This window comes from Nomascus leucogenys, chromosome 18 (genome assembly GCF_006542625.1).
Source record: "Nomascus leucogenys isolate Asia chromosome 18, Asia_NLE_v1, whole genome shotgun sequence".
NCBI classification, from domain to species: domain Eukaryota; kingdom Metazoa; phylum Chordata; class Mammalia; order Primates; family Hylobatidae; genus Nomascus; species Nomascus leucogenys.
Window position 1 is genome coordinate 38,842,546 of NC_044398.1, and position 25,586 is coordinate 38,868,131.

At 44.4% G+C, this 25,586-nt stretch overlaps 1 protein-coding gene across 1 annotated transcript; it reads left to right on the plus strand.

The window, feature by feature from the left end:
* The first annotated feature begins 208 nt into the window (after window positions 1-208).
* C18H10orf53 (chromosome 18 C10orf53 homolog) lies at window positions 209-19,242 on the plus strand. Its single transcript, XM_003278181.3, has 3 exons — window positions 209-346; window positions 15,484-15,603; window positions 16,255-19,242. The coding sequence occupies exons 1-3, from the start codon at window positions 250-252 to the stop codon at window positions 16,317-16,319; spliced, it is 282 nt and encodes a 93-aa protein (XP_003278229.1). The 5' UTR covers window positions 209-249; the 3' UTR covers window positions 16,320-19,242.
* The last annotated feature ends 6,344 nt before the right edge of the window (window positions 19,243-25,586 follow it).

The window sequence follows — 25,586 nt, forward strand, 5'->3', positions numbered from 1 at the left end:
CGCCTGACACGAACTTACTGTGCCTGGCTGCTGCTGTTATTTATCACTAACACTTGCCACCCCAGCTCAAAGGCGCGTATTTGCGGACCAGGCGCTGAGGGTCACGTGAGCAGCTTAGGGCCGGGAGGATCCCCTAGCGCCACCCCGGCCCCGCCCCGCGCGTAGCGACGCCCACCCGCCCGGGCCGGAAGAGACGTTGCTTAGCAGCGTGTGTTTCTCTCCAGCCTTTGCGGCGGCGGAGGCCTGGCGATGCCCAAGAACGCAGTGGTCACCCTGCGCTATGGGCCCTACAGCGCGGCAGGCCTACCGGTGGAGCATCACACCTTCCGCCTGCAGGGCCTGCAAGGTGGGCCTCCTCGCTGCGTGCACCCCTGAGGGCCCCAGCCTCTGAGCATCCGTGCAGGTGGTGCCCTGTGCCTAGGCCTTCTTTCCTCAGACCCGGACGAAGCGCCACCTCTCCAGGAAGTCTTCCCCAGGATTATGTAGCAACCTATGGCTTCCAGGGCTGGGCTAAAAGAGTGGGAACGCCCTTCTATCCAAGAGTGAGCTGTGGGCCCACCCAGTGCCCAGCAAATTACAGAAATTACCTCCATAGAAAAAATTACATAACCCTGCTTTAAGAATTGAGAAATTGAGGATCAAGAATATTAAGTGACTTTCACAACTCAAATGGCTGGGAAGTAGCATTGCTGGGATTCCATCTCTTAATCATTCATGCAGCAGACTTTTATTAAGCAAGCGGTGTGTGTTGGACACCCTTCCAGGGACTGAGGACACACTGTTAAACAGTGATGAATGTCCTTGAAGTAATCTCCTTGTTAACTGCTAAATGACAGTTGTGCCTAAGCTCTGACTGAGGCTAGGTGGTGCCATGGGAACTAACCATAGTGGGACCTGTGACTAGCCATAATGGGAGGGGAGAGGGAGAGGTCTGGAAAGGCTCATTTAAGTGGAGCCTTAAATGAGCCTACATTTGAGCAGACCTTTAAAGAATGAGTAGAAACTAACCAGGTAAAGAGAGGAATGCCTTCCAGGCAGAGGGGCTAGTAATATAGGCAATGGCTGGAGGCATTCAACAAATGATGTATTAATATTTGTCAAACTGATGGGGGATGAGGCTGGAGAGGTAGTCAGGGGCCAGACCCTGCAGGGCCGCAGACAAGTTTTAGGCAGGGGATGAAGCTGTTGCTGCTCTGAGGAGAACAGATTAGAGGGGGGCAAGAGTGGAAACAAGGAAGACAAGTCTGTTGGGGTGGTCCAGGGCTGAGATGAGAGTAGCTTGGACCATAAAGGAGACCATGGATCAAAGTGAAAGCGATGGTACTTCCTGAGGGGATGGAGGTGGGAGGTAAGGGTAAAAAGAATGTTATCCGGACCCAATCAGTGTCTGGCTTGAAACAGTGCTGATGGATGGATGTACTGTCCACTAAAATCAAAGACACCAAAGATGGACCAAAATTTGGAGGAATATGTGGAATCGTTCCAAAGGAACAGTCTATTTTGGACATACAGATAGTCCTCAACTTAGACTTTTTGACTTTAGGATGGGTTTATTGGGAGGTAACCCTATCCTAAGTTGAGGCACATCTGAACTTACAATGGTTCCACTTAACGATTTTTCCACTTTATGATGGGCTTATCCAGGTATTAAGCCCACTTTCCATTTACGGTGGGTTCATTGGGACCTAGCCCCATCGTAAGTCAAGGAGCATCTGAATTAAGCTTCATGTGCTTTCAGCTACCTAGACAGAGGTGCTGAATCAGCTCTGTTGTTCTGGAGTTCAGAGAAAAAGTCTGAAATGGAGATAGAAAGACGTGAGTCATTGACTTGGAGAGAACATATAGAATGAGATGAGAGCCCAGGAATGAGCAGTGATGAACTCCTGTCATATGACCCAAACTAAGACTCTTCCAGGCAAAATACTCTGAAGTCCAAGGACACAATAATTAGTTTTAGCTGAGCAATCAGGGAAAGCCTCCTGGAGGAGATGGCATTTGAGTTTGAGTTTGAAGGATGGGTAGGATTTCAATCAGCAGAGGAAGTTACTTTCTGTGAGAGAACAGTTGATAGAGAAATTTCTGTTGCAAATACCTCCATGTTTGTATTTGTCTATTGGGATTGCCATAACAAAATGCCATAGACTATGGGACTTAAACAATAGAAATATATTTTTCAGTCTAAAGGCTAAAAGTCCCTGATCAAGGTCTGGCAAGGTCAGCTTCTGGTGAGGGCTCTGGGCACTCTTCCTGGCTTGCTGACAGCCACCTTCTCTTTTGTTCTCACCTGGTGGGATTATATGGGGAGAGCAGGGAGCAAGCTCTCTGGTGTCTCTTCTTATAAGAAGAAAGACACTAATCCTATCAGATTGGGTCCTCACCCTTATAACCTCATTTAACCTTAATTACCTCTTTAAGCACCTATAGTCACATTGGGAGTTAGGGCTTCCATATATGAATTTGGAGGAAGGGGGGCAACAATTCAATTCCTAGCAGTGCTCCATGGTGGTGTTTAAAATGTTTTGTAGTTTTGGCTAAGAAGACAGCCTAAATAAGTGACTTTTCTCTTCCTCCCCATCTGATGAGCCACACCTACCCACCCTCACCTCATAATCTACCTTCAGTTTATGTTCACTTTCTCTAAAAATAACGTGGGTAAAATATATTTTTTAAATTTTGCTGTTTTAACCATGTTAAGCATACAATTCAGTGATATTAATTATCTTTACAATGTTGTGGAACTATCACTGTTCTCTCTTTTTAAAATTTTTCAACACCCCAGACAGAAACTGTATTCATTAAGCAACAACACTCTATCCCTGTGTGTCCAGAATTTATTCCTTCTGGTGGGTTCTTGGTCTGGCTGACTTCAAGAATGAAGCCAGGGACCTCGTGGTGAGTGTTACAGCTCTTAAAGGTGGTGCGTCCAGAGTTGTTTGTTCCTCCCGGTGGTCTCGTGGTCTCGCTGACTTCAGGAATGAAGTTGTAGATCCTGGTGGTGAGTGTTACAGCTCTTAAAGGTGGTGCAGACCCAAAGAGTGAGCAGCAGTAAGATTTATAGTGAAGAGTGAAAGAACAAAGCTCCCACAGTGTGGAGGGGGACTCAAGCCAGTTGCTGCTGCTGGCTCGGGTGGCCAGCTTTTATTCCCTTATTTGGCCTCGCCCATGTCCTGCTGATTTTACAGAGTGCTGATTGGTTCATTTTACAGAGTGCTGATTGGTGCATTTACAATCCTCTAGCTAGACACAGAGCACTGATTGGTGCATTTACAATCCACTAGCTAGACAGAAAAGTTCTTCAAGTCCCCACCCGACCCAGAAGCCCAGCTGGCTTCACCTCTCACCTCCACCCCCAGCCCCTGGTAACCTGCAATCTACTTTGTAGCTTATTTCACTTAGCATAATATTTCAAGGTTTATCCATGCTACAGCATGTATTATACTACTTTATTCCTTTTTGTGGCAGATATGCCATATTTTGTTTATCTGTTCATCTGTTGATAGACACTTGGGTTGTTTCCACCTTTCCGCTACTGTGGATAGTGCTGTTATGAACATTGGTAAACAAATATCTGTTTGAATCCCTTTGTTGTAAGGGACTGAAATTGCTGAGTCATATGGTAATTCTATATTTAACTTTTTGAGTAATGACCAAATTGTTTTCCAAAGCAGCTGCACCATTTTACATTCCCACTAACAATGCACAAGGATTCAATTTTCTTTGGTTTTAATTACAGCCATTGCAGTAGGTGTGAAATGGTAACTTGTGGTTTTCACTTAAATTTCCGTAAAGATTGGTGATGTTGAACATCTTTTCATGTGCTTATTGGCCATTTGTGTGTCTATGGAGAAATGTCTGTTCAAGGCCTTTGCCCATTTTTTAAATTGGGTTGCACTTTTTTTGTTACTGAGTTGGAAAATTTCTTTAGATATTCTGAATATGAGACCCTTAATAGATAAATGATTTGCAAATATTTTCTCCCACTCTGTAAATTATCTTTTCACTTTCTTGATAGTGTCCTTTGATGCACAAAATTTTTAATTTTAATGAAGTCCAATTTATCTGTTTTTTTCTTATTTTGCCTGTGATATGCTGTTTAAGAAACCATTGTCTGCTGGGCATGGTGGCTTATACCTGTAATGCCTGCACTTTGGGAGGCTGAGGCAGGTGGATCACTTGAACCCAGGAGTTCAAGACCAGCCTGGTTTGAAGTTCAAAACCAGCCCTTTTTCTAGAAACCAGCCATCTCTATAGAAAACACAAAAATTAGGTGGGTGTGATGTCACGCACCTGTAGTCCCAGCTACTCAGGAGGCTGAGGTGGAAGGATCGCTTGAGCCCTGGAGGCCGAGGTTGCAGTGAATCAACATTGTGCCACTGCACTCCAGACTGGGTGACAGAGCAAAAGACTCTGTCTAAAAAAAAGAAAGAAACCATTGTCAAATCCAAGTTTATGCAGATTTGCCCCTATGTTTTCTTCTAAGAGTTTTATAATTCCTAAATTTAGATCTTTGATCCTTTTTGAGTCAATTTTTGTATATGGTGTAATGTAAGGGTCCAAATTCATTCAAAAGATATTCATATGGATATCCAATTGTCCCAAGACCTTTTGTTAAAGTGACTGTTCTTTACAAATTGAATGGTCTTTGCACCCATGTCAAGAATCAACTGACTGTTCATTCACATCAGTCACTGTGAACATTTATTTCCAGGCTCTCAATTCTATTCCATTGCTCTATATGTCTATCCTTATGTCAATATCACATGTGTTTGATTACTGTAGCTTTCTAGTAAGTTTTGAAATCAGGAAATGTGAGTCTTCCAACTTAGTTTTTTCTCAAGATTGTTTTGTCTATTTTAGGTCCCTTGCAATTCCCTGTGAATTTTAAGATAGGTTTTTCCACTTCTGCAAAAAACACCATTGGGAATGTGATAGGTATTGCATTGAATCTGTATAATCCTTTGGGTAGTATTGTTATTTTAACAATATTAAGCCTTTTAGTCCATGCACACAGGATGCATTTTCGTTTATTTAGATCTTCCTTAATTTATTTTAGCAACATTTATAGTTTTCAGTATATAAGACTTACACCTAATTGTTTGCATATATTCCTAAGTGTTTTGTTCTTTTAGATACTACTATAAATGGAATTGTTTTCTTTATCTCCTTTTCAGATCAGTCATTGCTAGTGTGTAGAAATACAACTGCTTTTTGTGTGTTAATTTTGTTAATTCCTTCAACTTTGCCAATTTCATTTATTAGCATTAACAATTTTTTTAAAGAACACTAGCAGTTTTGGGATATAAGATTATGCAATCTGCAAATAGAGGTAGTCTTCTTCCTTTCCAACTTAGATGACTTTTATTTCTTTTTCTTGCCTAATTTATCTGGCTGGCACTCCTAATACTATGTTAAATAGATGTGGCAAAGGTGGGCATCCTTGCCTTGTTCTTGATCTTAAGGGGAAAATGTTCAGTGGGCCTCCTGCAATCAGTTGAAGCCCTTAAGAGAACAAACATTGATGTTTTTCAAAGAACAAGGGATTCTCCCCAAGACTGCAACATGGAAACTCCACCTCTGTCTGTAGCCTAGCCTGTGAACCAATTCCTTAAAATCTCTCTCCTCTCTCTCTCTCTCAAACATACACATACACACACATGCAGATGGTCCCTCACTTAGAATTGTTTGACTTTTGATTTTTGACTATATGCTGATGCTTTCAGCTGTCTACAAATGGTGAGTACCCATACAACCCCATTCTGTTTTTCACTTTCAGTATAGTATTCAATAAGTTATGTAAAATATTCAACACTTCATTGTAAAATAGGTTTTATATTAGATAATTTTGCTCAGCTGTAGGCTAATGTAAGTGTTCTGAGCATTTTTAAAGTAGACTAGGCTAAGCTATGATGTTCAGTATGTTAGGTGCCCTAAATGCATTTTTAACTTAAAATATTTTCAACTTACGATGGGTTCATCAAGACTTAAGTTCATTGTGAATTGAGGAACATCTGTACATGTGTATAATGTATATATATTTGTGTATGTATATGTACACACACACACACACACACACACACACACACACATATTTTATTGGTTCTCTTTCTCTGGAGAATTCTGACCAATACAACAGGTTCTTGTTTTTTTTCCTTTCTGCACTTTAAATATGTATCCCACTGCCTTCTGGCCTCCATGTTTTCTAATGAGAAAGCTGATAATCTTATTGAGAATCTGTGTGTGATGAGTCATTTCTTTCTCACTGCTTTCAAGATTCTCTCTTTGTCTTTTGACAATTTGTTTATAATGTGTCTTAGTATAATACTCTTTGAGTTTATCCTGCTTGGAGTTGGTTGAGCTTCTTGGATAGGTATTTTCATGTCTTTCATCACTATTTCTTCAGATATTCTTTCTGTCCCTTTCTCTATTTCCTTTTCTCCTGGGACTTCCACTAGGTATATGTTGTTATACTTGAGGGCATCCCACAGGTCTCCAGGGCTGTTCATTTTTCTTCATTCTTTTTCCTTTCTACTCCTCAGACTGGGTTGTTGCAGGAGGTCAGGGATCCCAAACAGAGGGACCAGCTGGAGCCAAGGCAGAAGAACATAAGTTGTGAAGATTTCATGAACATTTATCAGTTCCCAAAATTAATGCTTTTATAATTTCTTACACCTGTCTTTACTGCAGTCTCTGAACATAAATTGTGAAGATTTCATGGACATTTATCACTTCCCCAATCAATACTCTTATAATTTCTTATGCCTGTCTTTACTTTAATCTCTTAATCCTGTTATCTTCGTAAGCTGAGAATGTATGTCACCTCAGGACGACTATTTTACAATTGATTGTAAAATATGTATGTTTGAACAATATGAAATCAGTGTACCCTGAAAAAGAACAGAATAACAGTGATTTTCAGGGAACGAGGGAAGATAATCATGAGGTCTGCCTGCGGGGTCGGGCAGAATAGAGCCATATTTTTCTTCTTGCAGAAAGCCTATAGACAGACATGTGAGTAGGAGAAATATCGCTGAATTCTTTTCCCAGCAAGGAATATTAATAATTGAGACCCTGGGAAAGGAATGCATTCCTGGGGGTAGGTCAGTAGATGGCTGCTCTAGGAGTGTCTGTCTTATGCAGTTGAGATAAGGACTGAAATACACCCTCGTCTCTCTCCTGCAGTACCCTCAGGCTTACTAGGATTGAGAAATTCCAGCCTGGTAAATTCTAGTCAGACCAGTTGTCTGATCTCGAATGCTGTTGCCTGTTAAGATGTTTATCAAGACAATGCATGCACAGTGGGACATAGACTCTCATCAGTAACTCTAATTTTGCCTTGCCTTGTGATCTTTATTGCCCTTTGAAGTATGTGGTCCTTGTGACCTACTCCCTGTTTGTACACCTCCTCCCCTTTTAAAATCCCTAATAAAAACTTGCTGGTTTTGTGGCTCAAGGTCGCCATCATGGTCCTACCAATATGTGATGGCATCCCCAGAGGCCCAGCTGTAAAATTTCTCTTTGTACTCTTTCTCTTTGTTTCTCAGACCAGCCAACACTTAGGGAAAATAGAAAGAACCTACATTGAAATATTGGGGGCTGGTTCCCCCAATACTGGGTAGTCTCAATTGCCCTGTCTTCAAGTTTGCTGATTTCTTCTGCTTACTCAAATCTGTTGTTGAATCTATGTAGTACATTTTTCATTTTAGTTATTATACTTTTCAACTCCAGGACTTGTTTAGTTCCTTTTTATAATTTCTCTTTACTGATATTCTCATTTTGTTCATACATCATTTTTCTAATTTCTTTCAGTTCTTTGTCCCTGGCTTCCTTTGGCTCTTTGAGCATATTTAATGTAGTTGATTTAATGTAAGCCCAATGCCTGGGCTTCCTCAGGAACAGTTTCTGTTAATTAATCTTTTCCTTTGCGTGGCCCATACTTTCCAGGTTTTTTGTATGCTTTGTGATTCCTTTTGTGTAAACTGGACATTCAAATATCGTAAGGTATAATCTCTGGAAATCAGATTTCCCTCTTTCCCCAGAGCTTGCCATTCCTAACTGTTGAAGGCTTAGCTTGTGGTCAGTCAGTGTTTTCACTAAAGCTTTCTTGAATGCAAAGAGCTTTAAAATCAAACAAATAAAAACCCCTCTCCCATTATTTGTGTATTTGCTCCATTTTGAGACACTCCTGTAACACTTGGCCAGACTGTTTACAATTTTGCCTCAGCCTTTACGTCCTGCTTTCACGAACTATAGATCAGCCAGTGATGAAATTGCAGGATCTTCATGGTCTTTTCTGAGCATGCATCCTGATCTGAGCCTGTACTGACTTTCTAAATTCCCCAGTATACATGGGTGCCTTTGAATGCCCTAATTTGTCAAAGAAACTCTCTCTAGCTTTTCTCTTAGGCTTTATGAGATCTATTGTGTGTCTCAACTGCAATCTTTTGCCCAGGCAGCTGCAGGTTTTTCATTTGCCTTACAATGTTTGTGAGCACTGCCCACGGCTTTTCCACCCTGTGTGAGTTCCAAGTTAGGCAAACAAACACAAGTGCCTTGAGTCAGTTCTTCAGGAAGCCCACAGATGGGTTAGAACAGACAAACACAATAATTTGTAAATAAGGTCCACTCTGCTGCCTCTGGAATCAAGAACCAGAGTCCCATACTGGGAACACAGGCTGCTATCTTTAAGACTGCCACCAGGTCAGAGAAAAGGTGAGGCAAGGGCAGGCAAACATGCCACAGAGCTTTCCTACCATTTTAAAGTTGCCTTTTCTTTGATTCAGTATTCACTTGGTTGCTGTAGACCTTTGACCGTTTTCTAGAGTTTTGACAACGTTGGTTCTGACTGTTTCTGGGTTTTGTTTTGTTTTTTAATGTATCTGCAGAGGAATGGGAGTTTGGAGCTGTCTGCTCTGCTGTTTGGCTGACACTTTCATGTTCCTTGCTCCTGCCACAACCAGCATGATTGTAGGAGTTCCATTAGATAATTTACGTACCAAAAATTTTATTAATGCAGAATGCATAAATGAACATTTTGTTATAATACACAACTTACCAGTATTGGGAGAAAACTCCCCATCTAGTTTGTCCACAAATCATGTCAGCTTTACTTGTCACCTCTCCCTGATCACTTATCTCCTGCCTACATTTTTTGACACTTCTGGCAGGGAGATGGCATGAGCAGAGGATAAGCACAAGGGCTCTGAAGTCAACACATATGGTTTGAATTGGGCTCCACCATTTAGTAGCTTTGCAGTCAAGGTGAAAATCAAGTGGTTTTACCTTTATGAGCCTCAGTTTCCTTGTTGGTAACAGAGGAATGTGAATCCCTGCCTCACCAATGCGAGATTCTGATGAGCAAGTGCATGTAAAGTAATGAACTCCATGCCTGCACACAGTCAGGGCTCTGCAAGCATTAGTTCTTTTTGTTCCTGAGGAAGGCTCATTGGGAAGGGGAGGTGCAGGCAACCTGGGCACTTCTGGGGAGCAGCAGGCTATTGGGTCTGGTTGGAGGTGGATGTGCAACAAGAGAGTCCAGCCTGTCTCATCCTTGGCAACAGGAAGCCAGCGAAGGTTCTTGAGCTAAAGGTTGATGAGATCTGGGATGCACCTTAAGAGTCCAATTTTGGAAGAAGAAATTTAAGGAGGAGAAGTGGCAGGGTGTGGGGTGGAATGAGCTATTAAGAAATATTAAGCCAGTGGCAGGAAATTACGTTCTGGAGTTTGGAAGAAAGATGAAGGCAGGAGATTTGAGTCAGGAGTAGCTATGACTTTAAATGACATTTATATGTCGATGAACTTCCAAATTTATGTCTTTAATCAGGACCTCTCGTAGCCACTGGCATGTTGAGTAGCCATCTCAGACTTAGTATGCCCCAAATTTCCGACTAGACCCCTAGCACTCACCCCCACCAGCAGCTCTGCCCACTTCACCTCTCCACTGCTCATAGCAGCTCCATCTTGCGGTTACTGAGGCCAGACACCCTGCAGGCACCTCTCACTCCTCTTTCCCTCACACTCCCTGTTTAGTCTGTCAACGCAATTTGTCAGATCTGCCCTCAAAGTACGCCCAGAATTAATCCCTCTTAGGCTTCCTGACTACCCCTTCTGCATTTTTTGTCCAGCCGCCATCATCTCCTGCCTGGATTACTGCCCTGGCCGCCTGACTCTGTTCCCTGCGACCCTCATCTGCTTGCAGTCTGTTCTCAGTACCACAGCCAGCTGATACTGGTAAACCTGAATCACATGAAACAGCATGACCTTTACCCCTGAGAACATTCCAGGGGCGCCCAGCTCACTCAGGGGAGAAGCCAAAGGCTCACATGGCCCCCTAGGCTCCTCATGGCCCCCCTGATCCCACCCCCTCCTGCTTCTGACTATCCTCTCCCTGGCCCACTGCTGCAGCCACAGCCACCTGCTGCAGTCCTTCAATGCTCCTAGCCAGCTCCCACCTCAGGGCTTCACAGCCGCTTCACCTGGAACGCTCTTTCCCACGTGGTCTTCAGCTTCATTCTCTCAGTCTCAAGATATTCCTCAAAAGTCACCTTCATGGGCAGGCCTTCCTTGGGCATCCCACCAAAAATGTCAACACTTCCCTCTGCCTCCCTCTTCCTGATCTCCCTTCCCCCCTTATTTCTTCTTCATGCTTGTAATTACCTACCTCAGCACGCACTCACCTGTATACCTTGTTACCCTTCTCCCCTACTTGGAGGCATGCTTTGAGGAGGGAAGGGGCAGGAGTTCTTTTCTGGTTCTGTTCTCTGCTGGGTCCTAGCCCAGAGCTGTGCCTGGCATATTGTAAGAATAAACATTAGTTAAGAAAATCAACCTGCATAAAGCCAAATGCTAGAACCACAGGAGGCGAGACTGCGGAGGAAGCAAGGAAAGACAGGACTGGAGATGGCAAGACAATGAGATGCCCCCCCTGAGGGCAGGGTGTGTTAAGAGGAGCAGCCTGTGGAGGAGCAGGGGCAGAGGGAGGAGAGAACTGGAGGCATAAGGGGGCAAGCGATGGCATTTCGAGAAGAAAATTACCAGTGGGCTCCAAACTGTTGAGTAGAGGTGATTTCTAGGAGAGAAGAATTCATGGCTGATGAAAGACAGAAAAAGAGTATTTTCCTAATTTACCCTCGGCGGGAGAGTAAATTGAACTGTCACCTTTAGAGGACAACTTGGCAGTGTCTGTTAAAATGTGATCATATACTGTAGAATCCAGCTGTTCCATTTCTCAATATCTTCCTTATAAAAGAAAAAACAAACCTCACACACGCACAAGGATGCATGCTGTGAATGTTTTCTACAACATTCTCAGTGATAGCGAAAAATTGGAAACAACCAGAAAAAGGAATGGGTAAATAAATTGTAGTGCATACATCATGTAAAATCCTACACAGCACTGAAGAAGAACGCAGCCACTCTATGTGTGTGACAGGGCTGGGACATAGGATGCAGTGCGAAGGGAACAAAGCATGGTTCTGAATGCCATGGTCTTACTGCCACTGAAGAAGACAGGGAGAGAAGAATTAGGGGTGATTTTTAAAATGTTGTCCTTTTCTATAATTTTAAAGTTTTTTTAAAAAAAACCTAATTATGAATCTGCATTACATTGATAACTTGATTTTTAAAATTTAGAGATCAAAAAACGTATTTGTTTTTACCATCAAAAGTATTTTAAAGAAACAAGAAAGGAGGTGGGTCCGAGAGGGATGGGGAGCACTGGGAAGCCACTGAATGTGCGATGGTTTCTTGACCTCTGAGAGGGCAGGCTCTGGACATGGTGAGCTGAAGGCTTCCCTGCAGGAGGTGAGCGGGTGGAAATACAGCAAAAAGCGAAGGCAGCAGGCACAGGCGGCTCCTCCCACAGTAGGGGCAGGGAAGAGTATTTGGAGAAGAGCAAGAGGAGCATTTTTATGGCTGAAGGAGACTTGAGGGTTGCAAGGTATCAGTAGGTGGTTGATTTGTAAAGTCAGTTCTGTGTATCAATGAATGATAAGTCATGTAATACCGGCAGCCAACAAGGGCCAGGGTGTTCACTGCAGCAAAGCAGGGGAGCATCTGCACCCCCCACAACTTTAGACCCAGCACTCACCGCACAGCAGGCAGAGAGTGGTACCTTCGCAAGCCCTCCTCTGTAAAATCTGCATCTGAATTCTGTGTGTTTCTTTTAAAATTACAGCTCTTTATCATTTCCCGAAGCCCTGCTGGCTTTAGAAATAGGCCTGATCTTTTCTGAACTTACCATGCCTTTAGCAATCTGAAAATTTTTGTTCTTTCTTTATGTCCATGAATTATAATAACTCAGCAAAATGTTTCCACTGTGGCCTCAATGCTGGTGAAGCTAAACTAATGCTTAACAAAAAGTTCTAAGTAATTTCCCTGGCCACACTTGCCCCTTGCGTGCTGTACTTAAGTTTGCCAAATGACCCACTCAAAGGGCTTGGAAGGAATTGAAACCAATCAATAAAATAGAATCCACCCCACATAGCTGAGACACTGTGTGTGCCATTCTCCTGTGCTAGCTATGCATCGGCGGCCCTCGCTCGTGGGCATGGGTATGCCTCTGTGCTGAGTAGAGGAGGGAGAGAGGTCTGTTTACCTCTACTTCCAGACCAGCAGCATTTAAATCATTCGCAGATGGTGTGCAATTCCACCAGCACCGGCAAGGAGGGAGCCTTTTCCATGTCCCTTTCGTTTATTTAGATCCCCCTTGAAGAATGAGGTGCCACTTCAAAGCGGCAGGCGGACTGCAGGTGGCCTTATAGCTTCTGGTTGATTTATGCTGGAGTTTACCCACTGCCTTTGCACAGGCTTTGTTTCAGGGAGTATATTTATCTGACCTTTCTTTGACTAGACAACCCCACGGCAGCTCATGGGAGGAAATGGGTGCTCCGTGTAGAGAGGTGGCATTTGGATGAGCTGCAGGAATTCCGGGGTGTCTAGTGTTTGATCCCTTAAGCCTGCACTGGCCACCTAGAGCCAGCTCAACACCTCCCAGAGTGATGGAAAGGGAATGTCCTGGGGCTGAATATTCAATGTAGACTCTTGAGGCAGCTTGTTGCTTTAGCAAGAATCAGACTTAGGTCACTCTGTGGGTCCAAAAGTGTCGTGGGCAGTGCCCAGGGCCATTCTGTGTTTGCTTCTTCAGTGAGCCTGTATTAAAACCAGGCACTTGGAGATAATTCTGGTCAGTGAGGAAGACACATGCCCTTTAAGACCACGAGAGCCTGTGCTTTGCAACCCTGTAGAGGGCAGAGTGAGGAGTGGTGTGTCTCTTAAGAGGGTTTCTTCGTGTTGGGCTTCATTTGCTCGAAGATGAGGTGGACCCCTATTATTCAGCACCCCTCAACTCTATAGGGTGAGTGATTCGGTGGATCAATTCCTGTTCCTGAGCTACACCATGCCATGTAAGTGCCACTGTCCTCTTAAAACAAACTCCAAGCTCAGATGCCAGGTGAGGCTCAGTCAGCAGGCCCTGCAGGAGGGCCAGGGGCAGGCTACAGTGTGCTCGCCTCCTGAGGCCTCCTCCCATAAGGCTGCTCCTCGCCCACAGTCCACGCACCCTTACTTCTCCAGGCCTTAGAGAGTTGGCACTGGGTGTTAACCGCAGAGTGGCAGCACCTTGCCTCACGGGGGTGGGGGGCGGGTGTAAGGTGGGAATGGAGAAGCTGTTTTGCTCCTGATTTCTTCCTATCAAATTGAAGTCCATCCTCCAGGAGTGTCTTCAGACAAATGCAGCTCCCTCGTCCTGAGGGGTTGCTGCTGAGGGAGTGTGGGATCCCAGAAATCTCTGCCCATGGACTGCCTTTATGTCTCCCTAGGTGATCAGCTGCCTTTCCACACGAGCTGGACTGCTTCATTTAAACAAGTCGTGGGTCCAAGCTGAGTGCCTTCTTCAAAGACGTTTAAGAACAAGACACTTAAACAGGATACAATATCATAAATATGCCAACAAAAAAGATGCAGGCATTTTTTTAGAGACGCATTAGCTGACACAGGTCAATTAGGGCCACCTATGGGTATCCAGGGAGTGCTGTCTTGTTAATGGAGATCCTTGCTGAGTCTCCTTCTGAAGTTCCTTTCCAGAAGTGAAATTAAAATCACGCAATTAAAATGTTCACAGTTGGGGCTGGATGTTCTTGAACTGATTGAAAGATGAAGAAGTGGACACACCAACATTTTGAAACAGCAATTGTCTCTGTAATTAAATGCAATTAACTGACATAACTGTTTGCTTTACTCCATGTAAAACTGATTGAAATGGCAAGACTTTAAAGAATATGCCCCCATCTGTTTACTCTTTCCATCCTAACCAAAATTCTCACCAACATGTGAAGACCAACAAAGGTAATGATTGGCACACACCCACTCTAATATTGATGTTATGGGTTAAATATATCCAGGAAAGTGAGGAGAAATACGTTGGAAAAAATAGAGCTCTAGGCTGTCCAATGTACATCATTTCTTCTAAGCCACACACCTTTGCATTTCCACAATAAAAAGATTAAATCTAACAATTATTCCATGACTGACCTCTGGGGAAGGAGCCATTGAATGTAAGTGATAACCAAAATGCAGATTCCAAAGGTGAGAATAAAAAGTTAGTTAATTAGCTTTTCTAAAAAACTTTTTTTCAGATTATTATAGGCAATCTGGAAAATGCTGAAAGAATAAAGAGAAAAAAGTTTCCCATAATCTCACCACAGACAATCAATAGGTATTTTCTTCATCCTTACATACATATTTGAATTCATATTGACTATATATTTTAAACATGTATTATATATATTTGTATCCTAAGTTTTTGCTTATATTGCAAGTATTTTTCTTGCCATTAAAAAAGTTCATGAACATTTTTATAAATGTCCAAATAAAATCTCATCACATGGACATTCCACTGTTTATTTGGCCATCCTCTCATTATTGGATATATGTTATTCACAGTATTTTGCTATCATAATAATAGAGAAAAGACATCTTGTTGCAAAAATCTGCCTGTATTTTTTTTTCCTTAGGAAGCTTTCTTTTAAGTGTAATTTCCTGGACTAAAGATTACAATCATTTTTTGAGGCTTTTGGTAGGTACTGCCAAATTGCCCTCCAGAAGGTGTTCAATTTGTACTTCCATCAGCAGAGTAAGAAGTTGCCTATTCCCCTGAGTCTTCTCCAGCACTGAGTGTGGTCTCTATAAGATTGAGCCTCTGGAAAGCCCAATAGCCCTTTACTAGAGGAAGCTCACTGTTTAACAGATCACCTTGGTGTAGGACAAACAGCAACTGAAACCTGAATTACTCAGCCCTCTGGCTGTGCTTCCCAGCAAAGGTGAGGGCACCTGGGACCAGCACCCAGAAAGTGCCTACCAGGGCAGTTGAGTGATACCCATGAGCAACTAGACGGCAGACAAGCTGCTGTCATCATGAGGACTGCTACCAATCAGGTTAGTTTGAAGTCTGACCCCCATGTCATTTACCTCCTTTTCTGTCCTTCCCAGCTGTGTTGGCCAGAGATGGACACAAGGTCATCCTAGAGAAGATAGAAGACTGGAATGTGGTGGAACTCATGGTGAATGAAGAAGTCATCTTCCACTGCAACATTAAGGACTTGGAGTTCGGTAAGCCCTTTGGCAACGTTTCCAGCCAACATTTTGCCTCCTCTGAGGAGTCCCTCAATTTCTAGTTGAAATAATCAGTGTGTCGTGCCTGGATTCAAATTGGCTTTCTTTCAGAGTTTGAAACTCGTACTGAAAGCCCTGTGCTTTCAGTAGCACACACAGGAGAGTATCCAAAACCACACAGTAGAGTGTGTGATGCTCCGAGTTTCCCCAAACATTGGAAACAGAAGAGGAAGGAAAATGAAATGAAGCCCTGGACTTCAAGGGATGTGATGGAATTAAGGGATAACGGGTTTCTGTGCTTTAATAATATGTATTCTATTATTATTTGCTTTCGAAGCTACTTTTGTTCCACTTGTTTATTCTATCTAGACTTGCTAAGACAATTAAAGTTGATATGCCAGCAGTGCATGACACTATCAGCAACATTCAAATGAGAGCTTCTGGCCTGGCTGGCTGGCACCGTGCGTGCCCCTCTGTGCTCAGAAGTTAAAGCTTTGCAATCCACTAACACTCTATTAAAAACTAGTTAACATTTTACCAGCCCATGCCCTTTGAAAATGCACTCTGGGTGGAAGCCATAGGTATGTCTGATATGATACCAAATTGTATATAAAGCTAACCAAAAGACAATTATATCTATTTCCCTAGGAGGCGATGGTAAACTAGACCCACTGTGTGAAAAGGCCAGGATAGCCGTGCTGAACGCCTACTGATCTCCTCATGGAACAGGCATCTCAAGTCGGCACAATAGCAGCTGCCCCAGCCATTCTATGATGCAGGCAGAAGTGGCTGTGCCGCAGTGTGGACACTGGGCTCTACTAGTCAGAACAGGGCAACTCGGGCCTGACCTCCAGCTTACACAGCCTCAGGATTCTCACCTGGCTGCACAGGAGCCCACAGAAATAATAAAAACCACATCATTTGTAACATCTTTCAATCTCAACCCATAGGGAGAGCCCTCCAATATCCTGTACATATTGAGCTGAAGGAAACAATAAAATGCAATCAAATAACAAGGTGCCATTCCTGACTAATAACACATAGTTGCCAGAAGCATCTGAGATTCCATTGTTTAGTACTCAAAGAGCTCAGAACAGGTAAAATTAAAGAGAGGTTGAGGGAAGAGTGAGAATAAAGGCTTTTGAAAATCTGAACCAAAAGCAAATGTTAATATTTGGAAACCTTGCTATTCCTACAGATTTATTTCTGACTCCTGAGGGAATAAATATTTTAAACTGCTAATATAAAATTAGCTGAAATCAAATCTTCAGTTACTCTCATCTAAAGCAAGAAAATGACCTGCCTTCTTTTGCATTAAGATTGTCTGAGGAGGGCACGAAAGGGTCCTCAGCAGAATGTGAGATGGTTCCCTGGTCCCTCTGGAGTAGAACACAGCCCCATAGAGTTAAAGAGGGTTTTCGCTATGTTCAGTGTGAAAATCAGTCATGTCGAAATGATATTTTTACTTTCCAGTCTTATGCACCAATGTGTAGTATATATTCTTAACTATAGAGTAACCGAGAGGGGGAAATGCAGATACTGATCTAATGACGTTAAATGGGAGGTCATGGTAAGAAGGCCTCACACCTATGGGAGAAAACCAGATTCCCTAAAAGAAGACTCTGGACCCGGGGCACCTGTGCTGAAGGAGCAGGGCCTTCAGGATCGCTCAGAGAGCTGCGGCTTTGCCCCCTCTGAGAGCAGCCCTAACCATCGCCCCAGGCAGCCTCAAACCCTCCTGCACCCCAGAACTTCAAAGACCACCGGGGACCATGAAACTGCTTGCACAAGTTCTTTCTCACACAGGACAAAGTAGGGGATATAATTTTTAAAACTCCAGCCCAAGCTTCACTTGTCAGAGTTGATCCAGGGATTGTGAATCACTTAGAACTCTATGGAACTATTTAAGCATCACCTTACTAAGAAACTGAGGCTCAAAAAAGATTCTTCCTCCCAGTGTCTGGTGCCAGTTTTCACATATCTTTTGTAACCCTAGATTTAGTCCCCTTTTGTCAAAAACCAGTGTAAGTTACTATAGATGTAGCATTCAATCTTTGTTTCAATATAACATTTTACTACAAGAGAAATTCATTCTCATTAAAGAAAAATGGAAAAATACACGTAAAAATAAAGTACAACTTTAGTAACATTTTTATATATTTCAATTTGGGTTTCTTCTATTTATGTCTGAATATTCATAAAGAGATAGACATATAGAAATTGACTTCATTTGAGATTTATGCGCAATTTTGTAAGTTTTCAAAAAAGTTTTCAACTTTTATTTTAGATACAGGGGGTACATGGGCAGGTATGTTGAATCTTTTTTTAAACGTAACATTTTACATAGAGCCTCTTCCCACATAATTTGTTGATTGTCTGAGCATTTTGTCTTTAATCAGGAAATCTCTCCCTTGAGCTGTGATTTCTACTTTCATGGCCAAAACTTTTTCAATGCTGAGAACTGAAATTGCTAGTTTCCCCTGTCTGCATTTGGAGTGAGAACTTCATCTCCAAAGACTGTGGAATCCTGTCTCCTCTAGCCGTGCATCCCTGGCGTTAAACTGGTACGGAGTGCTTCCCTCGGCAGCACCATGCCCTCCTCCAGCATCCCCCTCAACCCCACAGGTTGTATTTGTGCCTTCAGCGTAGCACTACAAGCGAAGAAGACCTGCCCTCCTTGGCTTCATGACCAGAGCTGAAGGGCAGGTAAGGCGAGATAGTACACGGATTCTAAGAAATACCGGAGAAGCTTCTGGGAGATGCCTGTTCCCAGAGCCCAGTGTTTCAGTTTGGATCAGAGGCAAATGATGTCTGAATCAGCATTGTCGGGAAAAATTACCAAGGTTTCCTCTGAGCAGTGGGATTGGGGGGTGTGGGGGGCAGGTGAGGTAGAGGGAGGAGGTTTGCAGGGCTATTCTGCCTTCCGTATTGTAAATGTTTTTAGTGGTGAAATTGATTTTTACTTTGTATGTAAATGTGTGTTAGGGGTACTTTTCAAATAAAAACTTAAAATCAAGGCCGGTCACGGTGGCTTTTGCCTGTAATCCTAGCACTTTGGGAATCCAAGCCGGGTGGATTTGCTTGAACACAGGAGTTCGAGAACAGCCTGGCCAACATGGTGAAGCCTCATCTCTACAAAAAATACAAAAATTAGCCAGGCCTGGTGGCATGCGCCTGTAGTCCCAGCTACTTGAGGGGCTGAGGCAGGAGAATCACCTGAGCCCAGGAGCTAGATGCTGCAGGGAGCCTAGATCACGCCACTGCACTCCAGCCTGGGTGACAAAGTGAGACCCTGTCTCAGAAAATAAAATAAAGATTTTGACATAGAACCCACCTGTCTATGTGGCCTTATCCTCCTCTGTCACTAAGAAGAACTTTCTCTTTGGAAATCTCTGAAGAATGTGCTGTCATCCTCCTCCTTCGCCTCCCTCTCTCGAGCACGCACCTCCCTGCCCAGAAGCAGGAGACACAGCTTGCTCCCCATCAAAGGCAAAAGTGCCCTGTGCTTCAATGTGCTAGACATTCAGGCGCCTTCATGCTTTTAAAATGCCACTGATTAAATCACATTTTAAGTTTTATAAGATGTCAAGTCGACGTCATTATTATTAACATGTAAAGAAAGTGTATTTTAGAATACAGTTAGAAGCATAGCTGTGTCTTGTTTGTTTGTTTTTGTTTCTGAGACAGTCTTGCTCTGTCACTGAGGCTGGAGTGCAGTGGCGTGATCATGGTTCACTGCAACCTCTGCCTCCTGGGTTCAAACGATCCTCCTGCCTCAGCCTCCTGAATAGCTGGGATTATAGGCACTTGCCACCAAGCCCAGCTAATTTTTGTATTTTTAGTAGAGACTGGCTTTCTCCATGTTGGCCAGGCTGGTCTCCTGACCTCAAGTGATCCACCCACCTCGGCCTCCCAAAGTGCTGGGATTACAGGCATGAGCCACACCAAGCCTGGCCCTTAATTGTCTTTAAATGAAATTTGGAATCTCTAAACTTTTTCCATTTACTTCTAAAATTTAAAAAGAATAGATTTTCAAGGGGCCTTTCTGGGCTCCTACCTGGGGCCTTATTGGCTATATCTGCTCCCTTGGAAGGATTGCCCTTAAAATCTGACGACTGGCTGGAGGCTGTGGCTTACGCCTGCAATCCCAGTGTTTTGGGAGGCCAAGATAGGACGTTTGCCTGAGGCCAGGAGTTCCAGACCAGCCTGGGCAACATAGTGAGACCTCATCTCTACAAAAAGTAAAAAATTAGCTGAGTGCAGTGGCATGCACCTGTAGTCCCAGCTACTTGGGAGGCTGAGGTGGGAAGATGGCTTGAGCTTCAGTGAGCTACAATCACACCACTGCTCTCCAGCCTGGGTGACAGTGCAACCTTGTCTCAACAAACAAACAAAAAAACCTGACAATCCTTGCAAGAGGGCCATACACAAGGGAACTGTGTGAAAAATCAGCTCCCCAGGTAGGTTGCTGGGACATCTCAGTGGTGCGGAGATGAAGGGAGGACTGAACACATGGTGCCGAGGGAGGACAGGACACATGTCCTGAACAAAATCACACTGGGATTTGTTACTCTGGTCCTCTGCTTCGGACATTCACCCCCAGCCCTGCGAGCATTACAGTTAGAGAAACAGAACATCTCAACTGGTGACAACCAACAAATGCCTTGGGGGTGTAAGGTTTTCACTAAAAACACAGCAGTTGGCCAAATCCAGGTAAAAGACAAGAAAATGCTAGCCCAGTTCTTGGGCGTAAGGCATGTGGAACTATTCTTGCCAAACTGTCCGAACATTGAAAAGGCTGGTGGAAGGGAGTTTCCTGTAAGACAGTGGTGTAATCAGGCGCTGTAGTGGCAGCTGTGAGTGGATGTTCCCACTCACAGGACGGGGCACTGCACTTCTCCCCCCGTGCAAATCAGAGCACACACCCGAGGCCTCCGAAGTCAGGCAGCAGCAGGTTGAGGGCACCACGCTGATGTAAGACAACAACAGGGTGGACAGCGTAGTGAGTGCCAGGGACGTGGGGAGCAGGCAGCTAGGCTAACAGCGGTGGCGGCAGCTCAGCGCTAGTGATGTTGCTGTCCAAGGTATCAATCTTCTGAATTGTTCCAGAAAAGCTGGAAATCTGGATTTTTACTAGAAACTTTTGGTTTTAAAATGTTGGTTCAATTTTGCTTTTTGGCCAACAGTAAAATTTTACTGAAAGGCATTTTTAAAATAGCCCAGTAATATGTCAAGATTTATCATTTTTCTTTCTCTTGTTAACTTTTTATTTTGGTGGCTCAATTTTTTTTTTTTTTTTTTTTTTTTTTTTTTTTGACAAGGCCTTGCTCTGTTGCCCAGGCTGGAGTGAGTAGCACAATCATAGCTCACTGCAGCCTCAAACTCCTGGGCTCAAGCAATCCTCCTGCCTCAGCCTTCCGAGTAGCTGAGACTACAGGTGCATGCCACCATACCCGGATACTTTTTCTTATTTGTTGGTAGAGATGGCATCTCCTATGTCACCCAGGCTGGTCTCAAATACCTGAGCTCAAGCAATCCTCCTGCCTCAGCCTCCCAAAGTGCGAGGATTACAGGCACAAGCCACCACACCCAGTATGGTGGCTCAATTAAAAAAAAAATTGGTGCCAACTGAAAAACCAAAACAACAACATTTGTAGCCTGTTACTATGATGATCACCTGCTCCTGATCAAGGAGCATGGGGTACTCCTTGCATGGGACACTCCAGTTTACACCTTTGGTCTGAGAGTCATTTTCCACATGAATTCCACCGTCACCCTTCCCAGAAGTCCCCTGGCTCTCCTGTCCACAGCTATAGTGTGTGCAGACTACTCTTGTTTTAATGAAACCACTTGACCCAACCATTTGGTTATGCAAATGAAAAAACAAAGACTATTTGCAGATCTATGAAATAAAGACATTTGAGAAGCTGAAACCTAAAAAGCCTGATTCTTCTGTGATCAGGTACAAGAGGGCCCAGCTGTAGGCAGAGCTCATCCCCCAGATCAGGTTGCCTGAGGGGAAGAGCCTCCAGGCAAGGTGTAAGCCTACTTTGCCTGCATGGTCACAGGTCTTTGTGAGCGTGCACGTCCCTGTTCTGTGGATGTTCTGTTTAGAGGAAGTCAAGAGCTGAGACCCAGCAGACTCAACAATGGTGAGTGAGCCCCTCCTCACAGGGGAGGAACCTGTCAGGTGAGGCTCAGTCCAGACTGGGCCACCGATGTCTCCATAAGAAATACTGAACACCAAAGCTTCTGACTCCAAGGAATGCACTGGCATGGCAGTCTCTTGTCCGCGGACTCCAGGCCCCATTCCCATGTTCTGATTTAATGGGTCTGGGCGGGACCCAGGAATCTGCTTCTTTCACATGTGAGCCAACTGATTCCAGTGCACACAGGCTAAATGCACTGACAGAAGTGGCATCAGGGTGTTAGAACAGGACTATGCTCTCCCTGTAGGTAGCGGTGGGCATTTCCCCCCAGGAATGGGGCTACCCTCTGTCAGTCATTCTGGGAAGGGCTAGGAAGGTTATCCCCCACCCAGACCAGGGAAATGGGATGTTTCTTCCCTCTAGGCCTCATGTTCTTGGGCCTGGATTCCAGGGACACTAGAAGGGCTTGGAAATACTCCGGGTTGGCGGTTGTGAGAGAAGGTGGTCTCTAGAGCATGGCCAGTACCCCATGGGCGTGTCCACTTCTCCCTGATTCTCCTATCTTTCTAACAGTCACAGCACCACCGGAGCTGTAATGTGGAGAGGTCGACTCTTTCGCTAGATCTGCACCTACTCCTAGGGTGGAGGAAGACCTGGGGGAAGAGAATATACTCCCAGGGTGAGCACAGCAGCAGCAGCAGTGGCCTTCAGAGTCTCACCCTGGAACCTGCTGGAAGTGAATCCAGGCAGTGTGGACTCCCAGAGCCCAGAACTATGAGGGAAACCACTGGGCATGCAGCCCCCATCGCTCTTGTCCACAGTAAAAGCACGTTAGATGATGCAGGCTGGTCCTTTGACCACACAGGAGGACTCTTTTAAGCAAACTTGGGGTTTTATTCCTAATCTGCCACTTGTACCCTGAACCAAGAAGCGCCTGGCCACATTTAGGATATATATATATGTATATATATGCACATAAATGCTGTGCCTTTATTGACATATCTATTTATTAAAATCTGCATTTACATTAGTGGGTCTTTTTCTTTGGATACAAAGCAATACAGGTACTCCTCACTTTACAGATAGGTACACTCCAGCGGAGGGCGGCAGTCAAATGCAACTCTTGAGAGAGAGGAGATGAGTTGAGAGAGAGGGCACAGCTCCCTAAGGGTGTATCACGTTTCAGCTCATTCAGTCTGCAGACACTTTCAGCAGAGGCTGATATGGTCACCTGGAGAGGGAATCTGCAGCTAACTGCCCCTCTATCACTGATGTGAGTATGTGCTAAATGGGAGGAAACTAGGTTGAGAACCAGAGCTATATGTTTTGTACAAATTGCTGCGTTTTTTTAATTAACTTTTATTTTACACTTAGAAGTATATTTCTGAGTTGCTATAACTATTGTACTACAAATTGTTCCCCAAGTCATTGTGATTTTTCATGCGTTTTAAGTCTGCCAGTGACCCAGACCTTATTCTACACACATACAATCAGGGTACCCCAAATTTCTCACAGTTCCTCAAAGTAAACCATAGTCTTTTCTCTGCCTTCCTCGTGCTGCTTCCTCCTCATGGAAGGCCATGCTGTGTTCTCTGGTGGACAAACTCTTGCTCAGCGTTCAGGTCCCTTCTCACCTATCAGGCCCTCCTTGAAGCCTGCCCTGACCTCCCACCACTCCCACCCCTATGGCACCAGGGACGACCTTGGTGGGGTATCGCACGCCAGCAACACTGGCTTGCTGATCTCTCCAGTGCCTCTGTGTGATGAGCCCATCAGTGACAATCTCTTCTCTTTGCCTTTGTGCTCTGGATGAGAAGGGTCAAAATCAGCAGCATGTTGAATAACGGTGGAAGAAATAACAGTGGTCGGCCGGGCATGGTGGCTCACACCTGTAATTCCAGCACTTTGGGAGGCCGAGGTGGATGGATCACTTGAGGTAGGGAGTTTGAGATCAGCCTGGCTAACATGGTGAAACCCCGTCTCTACTAACAAAAATTAGCCAGGCGTGGTGGTGGGCGCCTGTAATCTCAGCTAGTTGGGAGGCTGAGGTAAGAGAATCACTTGAATCCAGGAGGTGGAGATTGCAGTGAGCCAAGATTGCAACACTGCACTCCAGCTTGGGCCACAGCGTGAGACTCCGTCTCAAAAGAAAAGAAAGGAAGGAAGGAAGGAAGGAAGGAAGGAAGGAAGGAAGGAAGGAAGGAAGGAAAAGGAAAAGGAAAAGGAAAGGAAAGGAAAGGAAAGGAAAGGAAAGGAAAGGAAAGGAAAGAGGGAAGGAAGGGAGGGAAGGAGGGAGGGAGGGAGGGACAGTGGTCAAAACCCGTGGGAAGTTGGGGTGGTTAATTGTATGTATCCAGTTGACTGGGCCATGGGGTGCCTAGGTATTTGATCAAACATTATTCTGGGAGTTTCTGTGAGGATGTTTCTGGCTGAGATTACCATTTGAATCACTAGACTGAGTAAAGCAGATTCCACCCCCACTCAAGGTGGGAGCCTCATCCAGCCCATACCTCATCCAAATCTGAATAGAGCAAAAGGTGGGATTTGGGGAAATTTGCTTTCTCTGCCTGACTGTCCTCAAGCTGGGATGCTGATCTTCTCCTGCACTTGAACTGGGACTTACACCACTGGCTCTCCTGGTTCTCAGGTCTTCATATTTGGACTTAAACTACCTCCTACTCTTGGGTCTCCAGCTTTCAGCCAGCAGGTAGCAGGGCTTCTCAGCCTCCATAATTGTGACAATTCCATATAGATATAGGTTTAGCTATAGATATAGATATAGACTATATAGATATACATATAGATCTCCTATTGGTTCTGTTTCTCTGGAGAACTCTGACTAATACAGAAGTCAAGAATTGAGGCTGCTCCTCAGTTCCAGAGACCCTGACTCCAACTACCTCTACTAACCACCATCTAAGTATGGAGTGTTCTGGTCCATGATGTCTAGCAAGTTCCAGCCACCAGATATATGTTGCAGGCATCTGGAAGGAGGAAGGGACAAAAAGAGGGGTTCTCCCTGCTCCCCTTCTTTTTCTTTTTTCATCAGGGGCCTACAAGGACAGTGTACCCCACCCCGCTCCCTCAAGGGGAGGGGGGTTGCCGAGGGTCCACCGCTTATTCTACACCTCTCATGTCTCTTCACCATGCCAGACTAGAGTCAAGCTCAACAAGGTCTTCTTTCCCCGCCAATTCCGCCAAGACTCTTCCCTTGGCTGTGGTTTCACTGGATAGTAGGTAGGGACAGTGAGAATCTCCACTTCATTAATTCATGCACATCACTAATTAGATGACAAGGCATTCAACTACTTAAGAGAGTCATAGTTATTCCTTTACCTGCACTTCATTGAATTTCTTCACTTTGGCATTGAGAGCACTGGGCAGAAATTATATTGTGTCAACACACTCCATGGGCCTTTGCAACACCCCCACCCTTTTAAGAAGAATTCTCAGAAGCCTCACATGAGCCTCCATTTGCATGATCAAACCTAGCTATGAAAAGGACTGAAAATTGGAGCTGTTTAGCCAAGCAGCAGCGTTCTGCTAAAATATCTTATTAGTAAAGAGATGGAAGGAGTCCATGTAAGGCGGCCAGCAGCCCCAGCCACATACTGGCACAAGGTAGGTAGGTGCTCACAGAGTGCCTGCTACATGCAGTGAAGGGAACTTGGTCACCACTAAGGGCTTGTGATGCCTGGTCTTGTGATAAACTGAGTGCTTTAGATCTGGGGACATTTCTAGACCATTCTAAAGCCCTCTTGTCATAACTCCTTCCTCCTGCTGGATACAACAGGCAGACTCATCATAAAACATCAACACTCCCTAATTAAT